Raw genomic sequence first — 12,289 nt, 5'->3', positions numbered from 1 at the left:
CATCATGCTGATGGCTGCGTCAGGATTTGGCGTAAGCAGCAGGAGTCCATGGACCTTTCCTGCCTGGTGTCAATGGTACATGCTTGTGACAGTGGTGACTGGTGCGGGGAATGTTTTCCGGCACACGTGAGGTCCCTTGATACCAATGAGGGCCTACAACAGCACCTAGAACTTCTGCACAGATTGTTAGACTTGGGCCATGACAGTAAATCAGTAAGACAAAAATGATGGTGTTCCAAAAAAGGTCCAGTTGCCAGCCCAACAAATACAAATTCTATCTAGACACCGTTGCCCTAGAGCACACAAAGAATTATACCTACCTCGGCCTAAACCACAAGGCTGTGAACGATCTAAAAGACACGGCAAGAAGGGCTTTCTATGCCATCAAAAGGAACATAAAACTCGACATCCCAAGCATTAGGATCTGTTTAAAAATACTTCAAATCAGTTATAGAACCCATTGCTTTCTATGGTTGTGAGGTTTGGGTTCCGTTACAGAATAACGCCTCACCAAAGGGGAGCATCAGGGAGATTTTTGTGTTTTTTTGTGAGTGTAGGTGACGTCGGGTCCGGGTGCCGCAACCGGGGATGCCTCAGCTGGCTCGTCAGGCTTCCATGCCTCAGCAGGTTGGTCAAGTTTACAAGACCCGGTTGTCCAGTCAAGCGTCCGTTGCCGAGTCTACCGAGGATGCCTCAGCTAGCTTGTCAGGCTCCCATGCCTCAGCTGGCTCATCAGGTTCACAAGACTTGGATGGCTCGGCAAGCTCCAATGCCTCGGCTGCTTCGTCAGGCTCCAATGGCCCGGCCGGCTCGTCAGACTCCCGCGCCACAGCCGGCTCCCGCGCCTCAGCAGAAGAGACTGGCCCACTCCTGGTCCTTGGGACCGTCCCTCTGGTCGGCATCCTGCAGTTGGAGCGCGCGTTAGGGAGAGGGTACTGTCAAGTATATTCCCTCTCCGGCGCTCGAGGTCGTCAGGCTGCTCATTATTACGCACACCTGTCACCATCATTACACGCATCATCAGACTCACCTGGACTCAATCACCTGCCTGATTACCTTCCCTATATATGTCATTCCCTTTGGTTTTTTTCCTAGGTGTTATTGTTTCTGTTCCGTTGTTTCATGTCTGTATGCTACTCGTGTTTCTTGTTTTGTCCATGTTCGTTTATTTATTAAATGATTCACTCCCTGAACTTGCATCCTGACTCCCAGTGTATACGTTACACTGGGGCTCTATTCATAAACACAAACAGAACCCCAGGACAGCAACACAATTCGAACCAACCAAATTATGAGAAAACACAATTATTACTATTTGAAGCACTGGAAAGAATCAACTAAAAAAACAGAGCAAACTGGATGCTATCTGGCCCTAAACAGAGAATACACAGTAGCAGAATACTTGACCACTGTGACTGACCCAACATTAAGAAAATCCTTGACTATGTACGGACTCAGTGAGCATAGTCTTGCTATTGAGAGAAGAAAGGCTATGTGCCCACTGCCACAAAATGAGGTGGAAACTGAGCTGCACTTCCTTACCTCCTGCCAAAGGTAGGCCCATATTAGAGACACATATTCCCCACAGATCACACAGACCCACAAAGAATTTGAAAACAAATCAAACATTGATAAACTCCCTTATCTGTTAGGTGAAATACCGCAATTGCAATGTGCAATCACAGCAGTAAGATGTGACCCGCTGCCATGAAAACAGGGCAACCAGTGGAACACAAACATTGTAAATACAACCAATACTCATATTGTTTCAGCTCATATTCATTATTCACATATATTTGATGTTGTTAATCATTGTGTGTGTGTGTGTGTGTGTGTGTGAATTTGTCTGTATATGAGAGGAAGTGTGTGTGTGTGTGTGTGTGTGTGTGTGTGTGTGTGTGTGTGTGTGTGTGTGTGTGTGTGTGTGTGTGTGTGTGTGTGTGTGTGTGGGTGATTGGAGAGGGAGCGGGTTGTTGTTCAGGACTCTGAGATAATTGATGTTACACTTTGTAAGAAATAATCTACTCATGATAAAACATGTGACTGCAAGACCACAAACACTGCACATCCTTGTTGGCCTGAACAAAGTGTGTAACAACAAGTTAAGAACCCGTGCTCTTTTCTTTGCAGATTACACAAGCACCTTCAGCCCAATACACAAGGGAATGTCAGCAGCACATGTACAGATCCACACAGAAAATGGAAAGGAAACGTAACGGTTTACAGTTCGGTGTGGGAAATGTGCAGTGGGCCCAGCCTACCCAGTAAAACATAACTGAAAGTGTTGCCTCACTTTCAATATGTTCTCAATTCAAGGTGGTTGGGTAAGCATTACAGTGGCCTAATTCAAGGTGGTTAGGGGAACAGTTTGTGAAAGTATCCTGTGATAGAAAATCTAATCTGGGTCTACTTCTTATCTGTCACAAGGCACTTTCATCATTGGTTACAATGTAGTAACTTTGTTATAAGGCTTTTGTAATATAAAGTGTAATCAAAATAAAATGCAGTGTGTCATGAAATTAAGTAATATCAGTGAATCTACATGATACCGCTGAGTTTTGACACCAAAGTGAACAAAATATTGTGCGCTCAAAATAACTGACACTTTGGAACGCGCTCTGTAGCGCACCACTCACACAATTTCTCACACGTTTACAGTAGTCCACTTCCTGTAACCTACAATACGCTACATTTACAGTCAATTGAAATGTTTTCTAAACAAAGAACATGGGCAGAAAACAACAGCAGACAGTCAGCCTGACATGTGTTCTGTCCTGCCAAAGGAAGGTTATGGAGAATTTAGAAGGGGGTATTGCACAGCGTGTTAGATGAAGTAAAATACACTTACAAAGCCGTATCCTCGGGATTTCCCGGTTTGTCTGTCCGTTATCACAACGGCCTCGTCAATATCCCCGAACGTCTCGAAGTATTTTCGAAGGGATGCATTGTTGGTATGATAAGGTAAACCACCGACAAAGATCTTAGTGAAAGTAGTGTCATTCTGAATAGTGGGATGCATTGTCTCCAGACCTCCGTTAACAAATTGATGGAAAAGCATTTGTCCGCTGCGTCCGAATGGAAAAACGAAAACCGTCTATGGGAAAAAAAACACAATATAAAACAGTCACAGGTGGTATAGCAAAGTTCTAAACAACACAATTGGTGCTGGAGAGATGGAAGCTTTAAATGCGCAATGGTTTGGTTTTCAAGCGCGCAATCAGGCTTGATCCGTCCAGTCTGTACCGATGCAAAAACACTTCTTTATTCCATGCTTTGAGTTATATCGAAGCAGGGGCGACCAAATGTACGGGCTGCACTCCAGGTCCTTCTTGACAGGTGTCTTGAATACTCCTTCGAAATATCTCACAAGAGGAAAAAAAAAGTAAAAATATTTATACTAGGGGAGTTTCAGACACGCCCACTCCCATTTTGGCCAATAGACAAGCGAAGCAACGCCCCCTGTGAACTTTATACGTGACGTTTTTCGCAGCCCACGCCCTCCCGGCTGCACCCTTACGTCCTCCTACACCTGTCTTTGTCTTTTGAAGACACGAAGAACACCGTTTGATTCTGCAATCAATCCACATAAACGTACTTAACCGTGATCAATAGGTCATCTTAACGTGTAGGCTAGTAGCCTAGGCTTTGATTTGACTCATTGATGAGTTTTCAGCCTTTCGGACTATGTCGCGTTATGAAACATAAGACTACCGGATAGTAGCATATTCCAATGAATTGAAACGGTGTGGATGTTGCTCCAAGGAACATGGAAACTGGCGCCCAACTTCATGGGACTGGTTTATTCTGAGTTGCTGACCATAAAACGTCACCTTCACTTTTGGTTAAGGGCTACAGTAAGCGCAAAAGGCTTGGCTCTAGACAGTAACGCACATAAACGTCAGTTGAGGTGAGAGGAAATTGAGACGATTAAAGTCAAAAGCGCACGCCAGGGGTGACCATTCACAGGAAAGACAAGATAAAAGGTTGTAATGTTGAGGTGACCATGTATTCTCTCCCTCTCTCAATTCAATTCAAAGGGCTTTATTAGCATGGGAAACATATGTTTCCATTGCCAAAGCAAGTGAAATAAACATCCGGAAATTAACAGTAAACATTACACTCACAAAAGTATCAAAGGTATAGAGACATTACACATATCATATTATGGCTATTTACAGTGTTGTAACAATGTGCAAATAGTTTACGTGCAAAAAGGAAAATAGATAATCATAAATATGGGTTGTATTTACAATGATTGTTTTTCACTGGTTGCTCTTGTCTTGTGGCAACAGGTCACAAATCTTGCTGCTGTGGTGGCACACTGTGGTGTTTCACCTAATAGATGTGGGAGTTTATCAGAATTGGATTTGTTTTTGAATTATTTGTGGTCATACATTTGACAGGAGGTTAGGAAGTGCAGCTCAGTTTCCTCCTCATTTTGTGGGCAGTGAGCACATAGCCTGTCTTCTCTTGAGAGCCAGTTCTGTCTACAGTAGCCTCTCTCAATAGCAAGGCTATGCTCACTGAGTCTGTACATAGTCAAAGCTTTTCTTAATTTTGGGTCGGTCATGTACTCTAGGGCCAAATAGCATTCCAATCTGCTCAGATTTTTGGTTAATTCTTTCCAATGTGTCAAGTAATTCTCTTTTTGTTTTCTCATGATTTGGTTGGGTGTAATTGTGTGGCTGTCCTGGGCCTCTGTGGGGTCTGTTTGTGAACAGAGCTCCATGACCAGCTTGCTCTTCTTTAGGTTAATCTCTCTATAGGTGTATCATCCTAATTCTGCTCTGCATGCATTATTTGGTGTTGTACACAGAGGATGCTTCTGTAGAATTCAGCATGCAGTCTCAATTTGGTGTTTGTCCAATATTGTGAATTCTTGGTTGGTGAGCGGACCCCAGACCTCACAACCATAAAGGGGTTCACTGCCAGGGCTCTCGGTCGGTCGGTCGCTCTCTCTCTCGCTCTCTCTCTCTCTAACACATGACCATACCATTTGCTCCGTTCCAGCCATTATTATGAGCCATCCTCCCCTCAGCAGCCTCCACTGACACACATAGGCGTCATGCCTGTAGGGGACATGTGACCCCTCAGATTTGTTCTGTTAATAATAATGTTGTTTCTCTGTAATACTACTAGCCACCTAGGAATTTTATGACGCTTTAGCTAGCCCAGATAGGTTACCAATCTCCAAACCTCAGATCTAGCTACCAAGAACCCATTTCAGGCCATCAGTCAAGTTAGAGTAGCTAGCTTGTCTAACCATCTTAGCTGTCATGCCTGCTGGTAAGGTTGGTAGACTTTAGAAAAGCAAGCAATTACTAAATGTACTCGCATCCTTTCAATCTTTTACCCAGATTTTTAACATAATGCAGAGAAGCATATTTAGTTAGAGAGCTCAAGAGGTATGCTTAGATACACACAAAAATCTTATTATTATTTTTTTTTTACAAAGAATTAAGCATAATGATTATGGCAAAAAAAAATGCAGTTTCAGCTGTTTGAAAAATTATAAATTCGCCAACTTCCTGGCCCCCTCCGGACCACCCCCAAGCCATCTTCACATACTTTGTGCCCCCTCCGATTTTTAGGGGTGCATGACCCCTCTGCACACACTTTTGGTTCTCTCTCCCTCTCTGTGTGGGAAAAGGACATGTGGAGAGGCCAACTCAATAAATTGTTCTTACCTTCAGTAGGCCTACTAAACAATGGGACAAAGAAGGGCAGAGACATTTAGTTTGATGATGACAGCGATAGGATCTTGGTGTGCATTTTAGTCTCAAATTCATCTTTTGTTTGAAAAGGTTTGAGATTACCTAAGTAGTACAGTGGCAAGGAGACCCCATATTCCAAATTACATGTGTTGGCACCTCTCTAGCCAACTGTAACCACCATCTTCCTATTGACACACCATACAATAACCCAACCACCCCCCCATCGAGACAACCCTCACCTCCTCCCACTCTCTCACCTCTGGGCCCCTAGTTCACACAGACCCTCAGTCTCCAGACATCATTTGTACGCATATGATAAGTGCCCCTATTCTTTTATCATCTAGTCGAGTGCCTTACCCTCTAACCCAAGTTCTCATTCCCTTCCCTCTGGCCAAGCTATTTTGGAACTTACTGTTACTACAATGAAACACAACACACACAAAGTAATGTTTAAATATAAATTTGTATTTACATCAATATTAACATCAAGTAACAAGTAAGAAAAAAATGCAACAGTAATTTACATCCTGAAATTATGACCGTATATCTCCACCCCCCATGTGTTATTTTATCCCCCCCCCTTTCCATTTAAATCAAAGGGTAGATACGTCAAGAGGAATCTTTTTTTTTTAAGCAAAAGCACAGAAAACAGTTATTTTGAATATTCAGTAGGCAAATCTTTTTTTTAATATACTTCAAGACTGAAACAAAAAAAAAAATTCACTCTAGGCTATTCCATGATGTAATGAAGTTTCCATAAAACAGCTTAAAGACATTCTCCATTGTGTTAAAAGATAAGATAGCCATCTTCAGCATTGAAGCCATTGTAAATAGTTTAGAGTCCATGGGATAGTCTCTTATCGCCACACGGTCTAGTCTTCTACCTCAGGTTAGTGCCACTAAAATAGCTTCTTTTCTGAGTGGTCAATCTCACGAAAGAACTGTTTCCAGCACCACAACTTTGAACTGGCCATACATAAGAGATTAAAATCAAGAAAAACAAACAACAATTACAAACAAGATTAAAATCACTTCAGCAGAATCAGACCCATGTTAACTATGTTATGTATGAATGGGAATACACACACACAAAGAAAAACAGATTATGTGTAGGGTACAGCAGAGAAATTAACACACCAGTAGAGTACTTGCACCATCTACAACCGGTTTCTAAGCACTGCAGAATGACAAAACAAAAATCTTTGGATTGAGCATTTCTTAAAAGATTTCTCACAAAGCTTCACAGACAATACTACAATGTAAATGCAAAATCAAGGTTCAACATAAAACCATGTAAAATGTCCCAAAATAACCTTCAAACTAGACAGAGAGAGGGAGGGAATCCAAATAACCCTCTAGTGTACAGCCTCCCTAAATATGAGCTGACTCTTCCTATTGAAAAAGCGAAGCCACAAATATAACTAACCGCAGTGATCAAGACTGTAACTAAAAAGCCCACATACAGTAAAAACTGTCCACAAACCAGCATCTGTGCCCAACGGAAAGGGAGAAAACTAGAAAAGCAGTCTTGATATTGTAATGGCTCTGTGTTGTCTACAATAGCATACCCGTGAGCACATAGTCGCTGTTAAGTAGCCTGGCCAATTATAGAGTATGGAATTATAAGGAATGGAACTATTTTTTTATTTAAACGTTATGTAACTAGGTAAGTCAGTTAAGAAAAACTCTTATTTACAATGACGGCCTACCCAGCCAGACCCGGACGACGCTGGACCAATTGTGCGCCACCCTATTCACAACCGGATGTGACACAGCCTGGATTTGAACCAGGTACTGCAGTGACGCCTTTTGCACTATGAGCCAGTGGACTCATAGGGCCTTATCTAAAAATATCAATCCACACACTGGTAAGAAACATGGACCCTCATAAGTCTAACACAATCACATGAAACCTCTTTTAGGCAATGTGTGTGTTTGATTGCTCTTTTTTTTAAATGAACAGAAAATGACAGGATCACACAAGCATCTCTAAATATACACAATGTCTTTGAAAAAGAGAAATGTATGATCTATAGATCACAAATAAAAAAAGTGTTTTCTGAGAGAACAAAAGTGGCAGTTGTAGCTTTCTGAGAGAAATCGAGCCAAAGTATTTCAGTATTGATCAAAGAAATAGCCCCTTGCTTTTTGCCCATAGTTGAAGTATTGAAAATAAAAGCTGTTTTGACCTACGACATAATAAGAAAATTATACTTTAAATATCGAGCCTGACAATCTGTGCAAAAACAGTATGTGACCTACAAAAGCATATATTTATATATATATATAATACATTTGAAGCGTATATACAATTTATATTCACAGACAAAATAAAAAAAAATCCAAACGAGACGAGTCGCATCCTAATACTGGAGTACCATCGCTTTGACTTTGAGTAAATGATGCTTCACTTTGCCCTCACAGGAGAACCAAGGGAAAAGATTATTGCTAGAAATCTGCATAAACATACACTAAAATCAGGGAAACCCTTTCTTTCACAGTGTGTGGATTACTTTAGGAATTAAATAAGTGTTCCATGAGGTAACCAACAACATAAATCTTACGAATTCCTCCTTAAAAATACAATATACTCATTGTTTTTTTCTTTTCTTCAAATGATCATTTATGAATAGTTGTATAAATACGAGGGTAATTGTGACCTCTGAAATAAGTCAGCCCATTTTAAGGATCTACTTTAATAATCAGAACCTTTTAAATCCACTAACCTCCCCATAATCAGCACACTGCAGAAGAAAGTGTTCTATAAAATCTGTGCTTACTGCCTTTCCATTGGTTAACCATTTAGAATAATGATCGTCACGGTAATCCATTTCCAATCAAAATAGTCCCCGTCCCCCGACACACACAAAAGCAAAACCAGATTTTCTGTTATGCGTTCATTCTTGGGTAAAGGCCTCTATGACCAAGAAATATTTCCACAATCCTTTTGACGACAGCCTTTCTGTAAAGTGCAATCACAGCCAACTAGTATTTCTTTCTGTCGTACCTTAACCCAGTCTCCTGCAGGACCACTGTGTATGTATACTGACTCTCAATGACTTACTTCTGAGTTCTTCATTGACTATAGGCCTGCTCATCAGTATAGTAATTTAGCTTATAGAGGTAGAAGTTGCCCATGACCACAGATCTAGGATCAGGGTCCCTAATCTTAACTATTAAGGAGATGTGAAAATAGCTGACCCTGTGTCAGTGATTACAAGCAACTCCCACCGTCTCCAGCAATGGGACTACATCATATGTATCATTCATTAAGAGTGGATTCAGAGACCGGATGGGATGCAACGCCTGCATACACAGTGGTCCTTCAGGACCAGAACTAGGAAATACTCTCTTCCTCCAGTGTTCCGAAGCAGAGAGAGAATTCCCATGCCCAGGGGTGAACACAGCATGACGTTAGTTACATCCCACGGGAGGATGTCTTCTCATGTCTGTCCGTCCGTCCGTGTCTGTCAGAGCCAGATCATTATTAGCTGTGTGTCCCCCCCAGCTTCAGTCTGTTTGGTCCAGCAAGTGGCGTGTGTCCAGTACAGAGACATAGAACCCAGAGAGAGGTCTAATGAAACCACATCACTAAAGACTGATGGAGGAATGAAACAGTTGTGTATCTGTCAGTTTGTGTGTGTGTGTGTGTGTGTGTGTGTTGGTGGGTCATGGTGTGTCTCATGTAAGTGCATGTAGAATAGAGTGTGTCCTCGGTCTTGTTTTGTGAGACTGTCCTTGAGTTCAGAGGAACAGCACCCCAAACTGGTGGGAGTAGAATACCCCTCACACGTACGCGCACGTTTGGTCTGGTACACACTGAGCACTGCACTCCTCTCTCTGAAAGGGATCACATTGAGTCTGTTTCTGTTCCACCACACGCCTCGGTCTCAGGTTCAGCAATATTTCTGTAAGGAACAGAGGTAATGGGGTTAGTTGTGTAGACATCGAGTGTGTGTGTGTGTGTGTCTCTGCGTGTGTACATAAATATTGACAACACTCACACATGCTTACTGTATGTTCATGCACACACCCACACGCAATCTATAAACAGCTGTGTACCTGATCAGGACCCATCGGCATGCGTCCCATCACCATGGGGTTCATCCCCATCTGTCCCCCCATCTGTCCCATATGGCCCCCTCCTCCATTGGCAGGCATGCCCCCATTTATCATAATGCCCCCGTATTGCCCTGGGTTACCCTGTTGGGCAAACTGCTGCTGCCCCGGGTTACCCTGTTGGGCAAACTGCTGCTGCCCCGGGTTACCCTGTTGGGCAAACTGCTGCTGGGGGTACGTACTGGAGAGACAGGGAGGGAAGGAGGTGGGTTAGTTAGTTCACTGTTTGTTCTAGGTTATTTCTCTCTCTCTCTCTCTCTCTCTCTCCCTCTCCCTCTCCCTCTCCCCCTCCCTCTCCCCCTCCCTCTCCCTCTCCCTCTCTGTCACACACCTGTTGCGGGCCATGACTCCCTGCGGCCAGCCCTTCATCTCGGCACCCTGGTACATGGGTCCGCCCTGGGGATGCTGCTGCATCATGGGATTCTGAGGACCCAGGCGGCCTGACATCATAGTGTTGGGGGGGCTGCCGCCCGCAGGGCCGAACGACGGGTCACCCTGCTGGGTCATACCTGAAGGAACATGTTACATGAGAACACACACCACCCACACACACTTCCATGTCCCACTGCAAGTACAAAAACTCACCACTAGAGAGCAGCAACACCCTGTGGCCCTTCAGGTCAAACCAACCCAAACTCACCGTAGTTGCCCCCGTAGCCAAACTGCTGGGGGCCCGGCTGGCCCATGTTGGGGCCTCCCATGGGGGTGTCCATGCCGGCGGGGGCGGTGACGTTGGGAGGGGGGCTGAAGCCCCCGGCGGCGGCCGCCTGCTGCTGTTGCTGCTGCATTAGCATCATCATCCTCTGTCTCCTCATCTGCATGGTCACCATCTCCCTGCTACGCTGGGCCATCATCTGGGCATTCAGGAAGCCAGGCTGGGGACAGCAAAGGACTGTAGTGAGTGTGTGTGTGTGTGTGTGTGTGTGTGTGTGTGTGTGTGTGTGTGTGTGTGTGTGTGTGTGTGTGTATTTAGAGTTCTGGCTATGTGTAATGTACAACAAGGAAAGGTTAGGCATAAGTGGCTCCCAAGTGCTAGGTTGTGTGTATGTGTGTGTGTGTGTGTATATATATGTGGAGGAGAGGTGAGTGCCTACCTGTCCCCCCATGCCAGGCTGCATGCCAGGCCTCATGCCAGGGTTAACCGCTCCAGGGTTCTCCATCTTCATGGCCATCCCCTGCCGAGTCTGACTCATAAACTGAGGGAGGAAATAAGAACCTGTCAACATGAAGTCCTGTGTGCGTTTATCTGTGTGTGTGTATGTCTCTAACCTGTTGGCCCTGTAATCTCTGTTGCAGCTGGAGCCTCATGGGTTTGGTGGCGCTCATCATCCTGGGTCTCATCATGTTGGCGCGAGGGTGACCCATACCCCCCATCCCCGCGAAGCTGCCCCCCTGGCCCATCTGGGAGAGCATGGGGCCAAAGCTCCCCTGTTGGAGCTGGCCCTGCATGGGGCTCCCCCCGTAGGCTGACTGCATGGCCATGGAGGGGGGGCCAGGGTAGCCCTGGCCGTACAGAGGCTTCTGCTCCAGCACCATGGAGGGGTCCTGGCCGGGGAAGGGCTCACCGTGCTGCTCTGGACCCTGGCCCTGGCTGACCAAGTCGGGGATGCCCAGGGCCCGGTCGATCTCCTCCAGGGCGATGCCATCCGTGTTGTTGAGCAGAGAGTCCAGCTGGTCCAGCAGCGCCCGCTCGTCACTCTGGCCCTCGCTGGTGGTGGGCGGAGCAAGGAGCTCGTCCAGGGCGTTCCCAAACTGACGCCTGAAACACACCCAGGGAACCGTTAAAAGTATGACAGGATAAAATTGGCTGCCAATTGTCCTGGTATAAATCATATATTAGAACAAATGTTACTATGGGAGAACAGTTTACCTGTTGTGGTTGCCCTCCATGCCCATCACACTGTCAGGCCAGGAGGGAGACTGGTTAGGCTGGCCCTGCTGACTGAACGGACTCATCCCCATCCCCATCTCACCAGAACATCCTGCACACACACACACACACACAACACATATTAACCAGATACTCCATCGCTCAGAATCAATTACTACGGATTACAGACACACGCACACACAGACAGATACACGGAGATTATACCCGACCATGTTTATTTGATGGACTAACGCACACACACGTACCCAGGTCCATCAGCTGTTGCTGCAGCATGGATCTAGTGCCAGGAACACTGTTGGACCTGCCCACCATGGGACCTCCCATCATGCCTTTGGAGTTGTAGTCCATGCCAGGGCGGATCATAGAAGGGTGACCGGCTGAGCCCACGGGGCTGGCGCTGGAGCGGGGCATTCCCCAATCCCCTGACCCCCCCATGGGAGAGCGCTGGGGAACCCCCATACCCCTGTTCATCGGCCCTGGGGACACACAAAACACACACATCTAGATGAGATTTTTCTTACCAAGCATCAATGGCACTGACTGAAACACAGACCTAGGTAGTGGG

The 12,289-nt window shown here is 45.2% G+C and overlaps 2 protein-coding genes across 7 annotated transcripts in view; both read right to left on the bottom strand.

Moving 5' to 3' along the window:
• Window positions 1–3,360, bottom strand: part of LOC106571937 (RNA-binding protein 38) — a 16,502-nt gene extending 13,142 nt beyond the window's left edge. Inside the window, exon 1 of the mRNA XM_014145519.3 lies at window positions 2,849–3,360. Coding sequence (XP_014000994.1) covers window positions 2,849–3,058 — 210 coding nt within the window. The 5' untranslated portion in view covers window positions 3,059–3,360. The remainder of the gene's footprint in view (window positions 1–2,848) is intronic.
• A 2,798-nt stretch (window positions 3,361–6,158) lies between these two features.
• The window catches only part of LOC106571934 (nuclear receptor coactivator 3), a 137,034-nt gene continuing 130,903 nt past the window's right edge, over window positions 6,159–12,289 (bottom strand). For all 6 annotated transcript variants that reach the window (XM_014145508.3, XM_014145511.3, XM_014145514.3 and 3 more), the window contains 8 exons: window positions 11,970–12,200; window positions 11,704–11,815; window positions 11,103–11,592; window positions 10,928–11,029; window positions 10,474–10,708; window positions 10,165–10,342; window positions 9,777–10,014; window positions 6,159–9,622 (listed from right to left, as the gene is read on the bottom strand). In XM_014145508.3, the coding sequence (XP_014000983.1) occupies window positions 9,611–9,622; window positions 9,777–10,014; window positions 10,165–10,342; window positions 10,474–10,708; window positions 10,928–11,029; window positions 11,103–11,592; window positions 11,704–11,815; window positions 11,970–12,200 (1,598 nt within the window). In that variant the 3' untranslated portion in view covers window positions 6,159–9,610. The remainder of the gene's footprint in view (window positions 9,623–9,776; window positions 10,015–10,164; window positions 10,343–10,473; window positions 10,709–10,927; window positions 11,030–11,102; window positions 11,593–11,703; window positions 11,816–11,969; window positions 12,201–12,289) is intronic.

This window comes from Salmo salar, chromosome 15 (genome assembly GCF_965601325.2).
Source record: "Salmo salar chromosome 15, fSalSal1, whole genome shotgun sequence".
NCBI classification, from domain to species: domain Eukaryota; kingdom Metazoa; phylum Chordata; class Actinopteri; order Salmoniformes; family Salmonidae; genus Salmo; species Salmo salar.
Note: the sequence above shows the minus strand (reverse complement) of the source record. Positions and strands in the feature narration are given on the sequence as shown.